This window comes from Pempheris klunzingeri, chromosome 18 (genome assembly GCF_042242105.1).
Source record: "Pempheris klunzingeri isolate RE-2024b chromosome 18, fPemKlu1.hap1, whole genome shotgun sequence".
NCBI classification, from domain to species: Eukaryota; Metazoa; Chordata; class Actinopteri; order Acropomatiformes; family Pempheridae; genus Pempheris; species Pempheris klunzingeri.
In genome coordinates, this window is record NC_092029.1 from 5,929,257 (window position 1) to 5,939,759 (window position 10,503).

General features: G+C 44.3%; 1 protein-coding gene across 1 annotated transcript; it reads left to right on the forward strand.

Moving 5' to 3' along the window:
- The first annotated feature begins 235 nt into the window (after positions 1-235).
- Positions 236-9,967, forward strand: tbx18 (T-box transcription factor 18). The gene is made up of 8 exons (XM_070849277.1): positions 236-660; positions 2,030-2,192; positions 2,618-2,719; positions 3,945-4,116; positions 4,671-4,838; positions 5,866-5,930; positions 7,263-7,357; positions 8,132-9,967. Exons 1-8 carry the CDS (start codon positions 426-428, stop codon positions 8,671-8,673), a joined length of 1,542 nt encoding a protein of 513 aa, XP_070705378.1. The 5' UTR covers positions 236-425; the 3' UTR covers positions 8,674-9,967.
- The last annotated feature ends 536 nt before the right edge of the window (positions 9,968-10,503 follow it).

Genomic DNA, 10,503 nt, shown 5'->3' on the forward strand with positions numbered 1-10,503 from the left:
AGAGACGCTCCTCGCGCTCCTTCCCCTGAGGACATGATTCAATCACCAGCTTTCCTTTTACCACATAAGGCGGCACGAGCGGCCCCCACAGCGGGCGGGACGAGGGAAAAGTTCCGGGGGGCCGTGATTACTCGTGATTGGCTGCTCTGTGTCGTGATTGACAGATCGCCCTCTCAGACTCTCCTCTAAGCTCCGGTTGTTGACGCTCTCCAAAAGTCCGCACGGCTCTCACGGATAACGGAGACATTATCGCAGCTCGTCCGGGCTCCCCGTGTGTCCTCTGCGGTCCGGCTCGAGGGCGGACAAGCCGTCGCACTGAAGGCACTGGACTGTCATCGTGGATTCCTTGTTTTTTTGCCACCGTCTGTGTTTTGAACTTTTCGTGCTCCCTGCAAGCTCGTGACGCCGTCTCCCTCCTCCGAGAAATGGCAGAGAAGCGGCGGTCCCCGTGCGCGCTCAGCGTCAAGGCGCATGCATTCTCTGTGGAGGCGCTGATCGGGGCGGAAAAGAGACGCAGGACGGCCGAAGAGGATGCGGTGTCCCCCGGCTACGAGGACGGGACTGATGTCTCTGATCTAACCGGGAGCCCGGGGCCGCGGGCCGACAGAGCGTGCACCAGCGACCGGGGCAGCGAGGCAGAGTGTGCCAGTGACGGATCCCGTAAGTAAATAACAACAAATGAAGCCAACAATAATAGGCCCGTAAAATGGTTTGGTAAAATAAATTACTATGACTCAATAAAACAGGCGTTTGAAATAGAAACAACCAAATTAGTAGGAGTTTATAATAAAGGTGAGCATTAAACTATACTCTCTCATTCTAGGCTCTATTCAACATTTACCCTCTGTTTCTAAGAAAAAAATGCCATTTTGCTTTGACATTTCCTTTTTAATAAGAGGCAGCAGTTCTTTCATCAGCATTAAGCATGCCCTCTTCTGCTTATTGCCGAGGAAAATTCAGTAATAAGACGCAAAAGATGCAGATTATAGTGCAAAACAATGATGGGCTTTGGTCGGAGCCACGCAGTGGAAATGTGATATCATATCGTGGCCCTGGTCTAGTAAATATGAGTGGTGTGAGTGTGACTAATGTGAGACGCTTTATGAGTTGTGTTGCAATCATAAACACGCCAATTAGCAGCGTATAAAGGCAGAGAAGCTGCCACGGAAAGGATGCTAAGAGGTCTGCAGAGAGCATAAACCGAGCGGCCCTAACAAATTAGGATTTAAATCTGCTGCGAGTTTAAAATGCACTTGGCTGAGGATTTGTCTTTGTGCTAGTTTGGCTTGTTAGGCCCACGTCTAGTGTCCATAAATTTCCACCACCTGAGGAGGCCTGTGTTGAGCAGCGCAAATAACAACAGCGCTGAGACACATAAACGCTCCTCTAAACATACCCTCAATATTAAAAACACAGATTCAAACTCAAACTCTCCATCGTGAAAATCATTATGCAGCTCATATTAGGACTCAGACTGGAGTTGAGTAATCATACTGAAATGAAATGAAGTGTATAGTAAACCTGCCATTTTCCCACTGTATCATGATATACTAGACCTATAGTGTGTATGTGGTTATGTAAAATATGTATAACTGTAATAACTGCAATTTCCGAGCTTTCAGTGCCACAGTAGGGTGACTTTAAATATAACCAATAGTGACTTTAAATAATATAACTATGAGCAACTTAAAAGCGGTTTTCTTCTCCTTGAAATAATTTGCAGCATGTAGTAAAATGTAAGAGATTTTTGTAGGCTGCTGAAAGGTTTCTAATCATTGTTAGTTACTGTAATGGTAATAATATTCTTAATAACAGTGAGTTCTATTCATATATGTTACACTGTCAAAGCCTTTATGTAGTTACAGCCTCGGTGCTGGTGTCATAAGAAGAAGTTGGTCCTGCTGTTGTGTTGGTGTGTTTTTAGAGTGTATTCTAGTCTAGAGGAGAAGCACCTTGGAGGTGAATAACGCTTGGCCTGGGTGGATGTGTTACTTTTAAAACGTGTTAATCTCGCCTCTTTCCGGCGCAGCAGAGAGCGAGGACGCGCTGCTGGAGAGCCCGCAGCCCGCAGCTCTGTGCGCGGCGCCGGTAACCGGCACCGGAGGGGAGACCCGCGTGGACCTGCAGGGATCAGACCTGTGGAAACGGTTCCACGAGATTGGCACGGAAATGATCATCACCAAGGCTGGACGGTAAGACGGAGTCTGTGTGGGAAAGGGTAGCCTGGTATTCAACGTGCTCAAAAGAATTATACTAAATACAATATGGTATATTTGGGGAAAGAAAGATGTTTATAATAAATTGATGCATCAATAAATATTGAATATAATGAGATATGAGACAAAAATCTGTAAAAACAAGCTGTAAACCAGATAGTTACAGATGTATTCGGCTGACTTGGCAGAACTGATCATGATAATAATAAATCTTAAAAGATCTAACTCTAACCACGACACAGTGTAAACAGCCTATACAGCCTTATATCATTATTATTTATTAGGAAGCTATTTTTGACATTTTTATTATTACAGTTATTGTTATTGTTCTGTAAGAATCGTGCAGCCTGTAGTTGAGCTGAAATCTCCAGTGCAGAGGATTTATTTGGTTTTCCTGTCAGGCGGATGTTCCCCGCTATGCGTGTGAAGATCACTGGTTTGGACCCACATCAGCAGTATTACATTGCCATGGATATAATCCCCGTGGACAATAAACGATACAGGTAAGACGCGCACAGCACGTGCACACACACACACACACACACACACCGCATACCAAGGCTAAAGACGCTATGAAACCCTGTGATCCTTTGATGAATTTTAAAACCGTAGAAGGTAAATAAAAGTAAAGGTGTTCTGTAATAGCAGCTGTAAATATAATAGAAATGTATCGGTGGGCTGTAACCTCACGCATGTCCAGCAGAAACGGGAATATTGCAGTGATTTTCGTTAACATCAAGTCTTAATTTAGACTCCATAAACACTGTTCCTGGGACAACACAGGAGGGTTCATTTGCGCAGCCCCACGTCTGTCTCCACAAATGGCGCTTGGCACCGGTGTGTTGTCACGGCGGTTTTGCAGTCCCTTTTGGAAAAGGCCTTTTGGATGCCTAACCTCTCCGGCCTGGAAGGTCAAGCCAGCAAATGTCGTTATAATGCAGGAGAAAACATTGTGCTGTTGCAACTCCGTCTGCGCAGCCATGCAGTGCACCGTGGCTCTGCCCCTGCAAGCGTCCAACGCCCCTCACACTTTCAGTCTGCAGGTTTTTTTTACTCACCAAACGCTGAACAGCCAGCAGGTGATGGACCCTCCGTCAACCAGAGGAGGAACTAAGGATCACGGTCTTTATATGTGCAGCCTACCGTGTGCATTTCCATCGTTTTAAGCGATTACTTATTTAATTGCTTATTTAATTGCTTACACATAAAACACAAGACCAAAAGAAAAAGAAAAATAGATTCAGGCCTGCTTCAAAATCAGACCTGACGATTGACTCTTGGTAGGTATTTCGTTTAATATACAACGTCGTTTAAAGTGTAGGATAAAATGTAGAAAACTATTAAAATACTTATATCAGTATAAAATATAAATGTACAGTATATATAAAAGTATATCTCATCTATATCTATGTACGCAGGTAATCTGCAGGCCAATCAGATTACAGTTCTGAGTTCAACGACAATTACGCTCCAACTCTGATGGATTGATATTCACTCCTGTCCTTCCTGTTCACTCCAGGTTTTCTTTTATTTCCGTTTTCATATCGCTTGTGATTATTGCTGTTGGCAAAAATCACTTCAGTCTTTTTTTATGGCCAATTTCTCGCCGTTATGCATGTAAAATGGGGGCTGCATAAAAATGCAAATTTGGGACATTGTGTTAATTCACACTGTATTTGTGTGTGTGTGTGTGTGTGTGTGTGTGTGTGTGTGTGTGTGTGTGTGTAGGTACGTGTACCACAGCTCCAAGTGGATGGTAGCGGGGAATGCGGACTCTCCTGTCCCGCCCAGAGTTTACATCCACCCGGACTCCCCGGCCTCAGGAGAGACGTGGATGCGTCAGGTGGTCAGTTTCGACAAACTTAAACTGACCAACAACGAACTGGACGACCAGGGACATGTGAGAGACTGTACAATTATTATGATTATCATGATTATCACTATAATAATAATTATTATTATTATCCCATGGGTGTACTACCTCATGACCTCATCGTGGCCTCTTTAATAATATTTCATCTCCACTGAATAATCAAATTTTTACATGATATTATATAGTTGTTGTGATAATATTACAGTATAATAAACATTATTAAATAGTCAGATTTTACAAGAAAATAAAAGCCTGAAACCCTTTTTTCCTGCTGTATTTTGTAATAATTGCAGATTAAAAGATGTTAGAAAGAAGACAAAAAAAAATCATATTTCTGACATTTCTGCGTACTCCATAACTTCCTCTTTCAGTTGGGACATTTTGTGTTTGTGTGTCTTTCTTTGTGCAGGTGCACATCACTACGGATGTGTGTGTCAGTGTGTGTGTGTGTGTGTGTGTGTGTGTGTGTTCAATATTCAATAACCTTGTTTCATAGCTGTGAATAACATGTAATTGCTGTAATGTAATTTAAGCCTGAGAGAACTTTTTTTTTTGTTTTTGTTTTTTCTGTCTCGGTTCAGATCATTCTGCACTCGATGCACAAGTACCAGCCACGGGTCCATGTAATCCATAAGGAGTGCGGAGAGGAGTTATCCCCAGTGAGAGCCATCCCTGCTGGGGAGGGAACCCGCACCTTCTCCTTCCCCGAGACTGTGTTCACCACCGTCACAGCTTATCAGAATCAACAGGTAGCACAGCTGACCTTCACGCAACCACATTTCCTCTTAAAACCAACATCACTGCGTGAACCAAACACGCTGAAATAGCCAACATAGCTAAGAAACCCACATTACCAGAATCCAAGTGCTGCACTCACTGTATGATGCTACTGTTTGTTCTGTAGTTTTGGGCTGTTTGTAGTTACTGACAAAAGGTTTAAAATACATTTCTGGTCACACTGATACTTTCAGCTACATGTTTCATACAGACCAGGAAGATGTAGAAAAGTAAAATAAAAAACTATTTTGATTTTTGTATCATAAGAATTTTATGTTTGGCACCTTGGTGTGGTCTGCCTTTAAAAGTTGGACACGTATGCGTCTATGCGTGTGTGTGTGTTTTGCAAAGCCCGTGGCGTTAAACCAGCCCTACCAAGGAAACACTTAGTGGACTGATTGTCAGAACGGTGCTACTCGCTTCAGCTGATCATTTAAGTACTTGTACATTACTACATTGCTTGAGGGTTTCATAGTTATTTAAAATTTTCCCACTAAATTTCAAAGCTGATGTCTTGAGTGAGGGAAAGCTGCTGTGTTTTCTGGATCTTTGCACTGGACCAGTCAGTGTGAGCTTTGAAGTAGGATGTTAGTGAGGTTGGCTGGCCCACAGCATACGACGGCTGAAGTTAGAACATGGTGGCGATGCCTATAAAAGTCTCTTTGGATGCGGGTCACAGAGGTGGGCCTTAAACACCACCCACAGCCTGGGCAGCCCCATGACAGCACCACAGACATTAACTAACAAGCGTGTGCACGCGCACACACACACACAAATTCACATATATGTGCAGGGAAACACAAGTACATACTTGCCTTCCCATATGTAACACAACACGGACAAGCTGCGCTTTGGCAGGTAACTATGCACATGAATTTATTTATTTATAAGAAAATCATATTGGTTGGAAAAAAAACTTCCATTAAACAGTAAATGTTATCATGGACTTTGGAATAACTAAATGTTTGGAAATAATTAGAGTCTTCTTTTACTTTTCAGATTACAAGGCTGAAAATTGACAGAAACCCATTTGCCAAGGGCTTCAGAGACTCTGGCAGAAACCGGTGAGTTCATTTCGACCACAGAGATTTTCACATTATCTAGTGCATTAGGGGTAATGTGGGATGCATGACTGCTTTATATTCTGGCTTGGTTGTGGTTTTTGTCACGGCTATTTCAGTCTGATTTTATGGGGAGCAAAGCTATGTATTTATTTATTTTTTTCTCATGGAAAATGTGCAACAGCCTCCCATTAAACCTGTCCTAAATGGCAAAAAAGACTAAACCGAATAGAGACGTGGCACATATTTTACCATATTAATCGGTGATGCATTTTCATTTAAATGTGCTAACTTTAAAGGCACCATAATTCCTGCAATTTCATAGTTACAGGCTCAGGCTTTGAGAGGGAAAAATCTAACCTCGGCTGCAAACCTAAATGGAGCGTCAGATTCCAGTCGGCCTCGGGAACATAAACATCAACAGCAAAATAATAAAAGTCAAGAGTGTCCTGAAGAAAATCTGTATAAACACATTTCTAAACATATATAAACACAGCATTAAAACAACACAGCAGTAAAACTCCAACAGTCTCCAAACAGCCACTCCCCTGAGGCCTCACAGAAATCATTAGAGAGGAGGGGGGGAGAAAGGGGAAGAGCAGGAGAAAGAGGAGGAGAAGGAACGTGTGAGACAGAAAATTTGAGAGGGAGGAAGGTAGAGAACGGCAAACTGGATAACCCTGACAGCTGACCCTATAAAAGTTAAACTCAGGAAGGCCGAAAAAAAACTCCCCTTAAATATTACAGGAAGAGTTAAGCAGTTTGCTAAATAAACTTCTGCTCTGATAGGCTGCTTTGGAGCACACAGAGCCGCTCCGGGCAGCTTGTCTAAATTATCACCGTGGCTACAACCCCGCGGGGGGGAGGACTTTTATCCTCACGCTAACGAGGGGTAACAGAGCACTCGCATTACCCCGCCACAGCAACCCTCTGCCTCACCTAGAGGAGGAGGGAGACACAGATTGGGGGGAAGGGGAGTCCCACCTCATAAATCCTTGCTGCGGCTTCCTGCTCCTTCGTCCTGATTCGCCCGTAAAAGCCGTGTGAAAGCAATTACCTCCGAGCACCCGGCCGGCAGCAGCCAATCGCAACGTGGCGTTTATGCCCCTCATTACCTGCAGTCTCCATGGAGACTGCAAGAGAGGCCCCATGGGTGACTAAGATGGCCGCCAGGTGGTTAGCGTAATGTACAACCCAGTGAGGCATGCTGGGAAAGAGCGGCTGCAGCTGCATCAATGACTTAAGAGAGTGTAAGACGGGGAAGGTCTGCTCTTAGTGATTTAGTGATCATGTACCAGCAACGAGTTAACGTGTGCATTTATGTGCATTTTACAGGATGGGTCTGGAGGCTTTGGTTGAGTCCTATGCGTTCTGGCGTCCATCTCTGCGAACACTCACATTTGAGGACATCCCTGGCATGGCCAAGCAAGGTAGGAGCTGTCTGGATACTGAGCATAAGTCAAGTCATCCAACTTAAATGGCAAAGTCAGTTGTTTGTCATTGCTGATCTGGCGCCCCTATTAACCGTATGACATTGTTTGTTAGTGCCTTTCATTACAAAAAGAGAGCGGTCGGGTTTAGGCACAAAAAAGCACTGGGTGAAGATTAGGAAAAGAACTTGGTCATGATTACAAGAGACCAAAGGTGATCGTTGTAGGAAGTGTTGTGTAAAAAGCGATGTCCTCTGTAAACGACCCAAGTGTCCACCCACGGTCTGAAGAGGTTTTGCTAAAACACCACAAAACTTCCCTTTTGGCTTCTGTCTGCCAGCCACAACAGGAGACATAATCTTAAGTCGTTTTCAGGGACGTCCTGATCCAACATTTATCCCCTGATACCAATTATCAAAGGTCAACTCAGAACATCTGTTGATACAGAGTACTCTATACAAATAACTCTTAAAAAATGTGCACATCTCTGCACACAACCCCCTGGAATCACTTTAAGTCAGGTTAAATTAAAACAGGGGTTCCTGTGGTCCTAAAAGCTCAGCTGCTGTGCATGAAAGATTGTAGCTGATAGCGTAATCTGAATTTTATTATGGCATTGACAAATAAATACATTTCAATGTGGATCAGTCATATCAGAGCTGATGCTCATTTCACCTCTAGTTGTTTTAAGTATTTGAACCAACAACCACTGCTTTCATTTAAGTGGATTTAGGTTTCACTGTTCTCTTTGTTTTTCTGGCTCTGTTTCTGTAGGGATCACCGGAGCTCATGGAGGGATCGGAGCATCACCTCACCTGCTCTCCACGTCACCGTGCTCCTCACCTTTCCAGGTTTGTCCTCTCAGCCCACCTGACTACACCTGCAGCCGACCCACACACCCTCTCCATCGTTATAGCAACCCCCCAGAGCCGTTCCCCGCTCCCAGAGGTCCATCGGCGTATGAGAGCGAAGGATTCTGTTCCCTGCCTCTCCCTGCCTCTCAGCTGGGCTATCTATCCAACCCCGCCCCGCAGGGTTATGCTGGGCTTCGCCTCCACACGCCGCCCTACAGCCTGTACGGTTACACATTCCCTCCCTCGCCACGCCTCGCTGCCAGCCCTGACAAAATGGCCGCCACTGCCACTGCCAATCATCAGAGTCCCTTCCTTGGATCGTCTCCCAGTGGGACTCTAACGGACAGTCTGGGTGTGCTCAGTGGAGGACAGCAGGGCTTCTTGTTTGACTCTCGGACTTTAGGACTGGCAGGGAGCCAGCCGGGAGGTGGGGCCTCACAGGTCACTGCCCACATGGGCTGAATTTGACTCCAGACATGAAGGGTTGTCACAAAAACAAAATTACACCCTGGAATGGGTGTAAGTTGCTTTTGGTTCAGAACGTTCTACGAATTAATCATCTACACGCTGAACAAGCTTTGGACTGAATTGTGGACTGAGAGGAGTGACAGATCAAGCCTTTGCCTCTGTGAACATGAAGAGCTTGTCAAAGCCTCTTTAAGTGAAGGGAATATTTTCACACAATTCCCATCTTTCAAGTATGTTCTCTAGGACACGCATGTGCAGCTGCAGTGGTCACTAAAGGGAGAAACGTCCCGCGGTTTTGGATAAGGAGTCCAAACAATGTAACCCAGTGACTGAACTGGAACTGAATATGGATTGGGCAGAAACTGGGCTGGCCCAGGCACTCAAAACAAGCACTTCAACCCTTGGCAGGAGGCCCTGAAGTAACTATTATACTCACACAGCATTCAGCATTGCCTTCTTGATCCTGCCTACTTTGGATGGAGTTACTGAGCAGTACATTTAAACTTGTTTTTATGGGATATATTGCCTAAATTCCTTTTGACAATTAAATTCTTTGTCATTTCATGCCTGGTGGTGTTCTCAGTCAATTTGGAATAACAAACATGTAGCTAAAGTCCATCTAGTAATATGCACTAGAGGCAGGGCCTTTTCACCACTCAGACTCTTTAAAGAAAAACTTTTACACACAACACCAGGAGCCTGTCACATATTCACATAATGACATCATGGCCAAGAGGAGAGCCGTGGGACGGATCCCAGTGACAGTTATGGACTGACGAGGTTAAAGCTGTGGGAGAATGATGGACGACGGACTGATCTACATTTTCTACGTCTGGTTTGACGGACGTGTACTTGATGTAGCTGTTTGGACGTCAGGCTGAAGCACATCTTTCCTTGTGTGACACAGACGTAACTGCACATGATGACTCTGTATATAGCAGGAGGAAGGCGGTCGGGAGGTGAGATGTGTATATAAAGGGCTGTGTGACCCTTCGCACTTAAAAACCCCAATGCACCTGCTTCTGCTCTTTAGACTGGGTCAGGTACGCAACAACCAACCCTGAACTTGACTGAATAGCTTTTTGCAAACATGCGCTATATCGGCACACCCTTTGGCCAAGGACATTAACATGTTCTGTGACCTTTTTGAGCCAAATAAAATATATCTATTCATGTCACAATGTCAATATGTAATCAATATCTTAATAATTTAACTGATTTCATACTGTTTATTAAGGCAATTGTGAACATACATGTGTGTGAGCATTTTCTGTCCACATTTTTTAAACTAAAACAAATACAGTATTTCCTTGTGAAAACAAAGGATTGTTTTCTGATGTATTCTCACTCGTGTATGCTAGTGTTATTGTGTATGTGTGTGATAAAGCAGTCAAACACTGGGGTTGTTCCACAGGCTTTGGGATGCCAGTAAAATGAATAATACCACAGGCCGACAGGGGGAAAGAACAACTTCCAGACACACACGCACACACACACGCACAAGCAAATAACACATCGTCCTTATTGTGAAATGGACATGCAAACTAATACGTACAACATGAGGTAGGGTGTGCTATGAACATTGATGTGGGTGTGAGGGTTTGGATATGTATGTGTGTGCACATTTGTGTGTGTGTGTGTGTGTGTGTGTGTGGCAACAGGTGGTTGAGTTGTCAGCGAGTGTGTGACCTCACAGTCTCAAAGTTCATGTAGATCCTTGAGAATTGAACCCCCCCCTTTCCCTCCAAAGGCATACTACTCCACTGAAAGCATAAGCCAAGGTTTTTCAGAAAGCTGTTTGCTGCCGCTGAAGCATTGTAATTT

What these genes read in the sequence shown, in the direction of transcription:
- tbx18 (XM_070849277.1), top strand. Translation starts at nt 426, where the DNA reads ATGGCAGAGAAGCGGCGGTCCCCGTGCGCGCTCAGCGTCAAGGCGCAT. An exon ending in GTGGACAATAAACGATACAG is followed by an intron (nt 2,720 to 3,944) that starts GTAAGACGCGCA and finishes GTGTGTGTGTAG; the next exon opens with GTACGTGTACCACAGCTCCA. An exon ending in AACTGGACGACCAGGGACAT is followed by an intron (nt 4,117 to 4,670) that starts GTGAGAGACTGT and finishes GTCTCGGTTCAG; the next exon opens with ATCATTCTGCACTCGATGCA.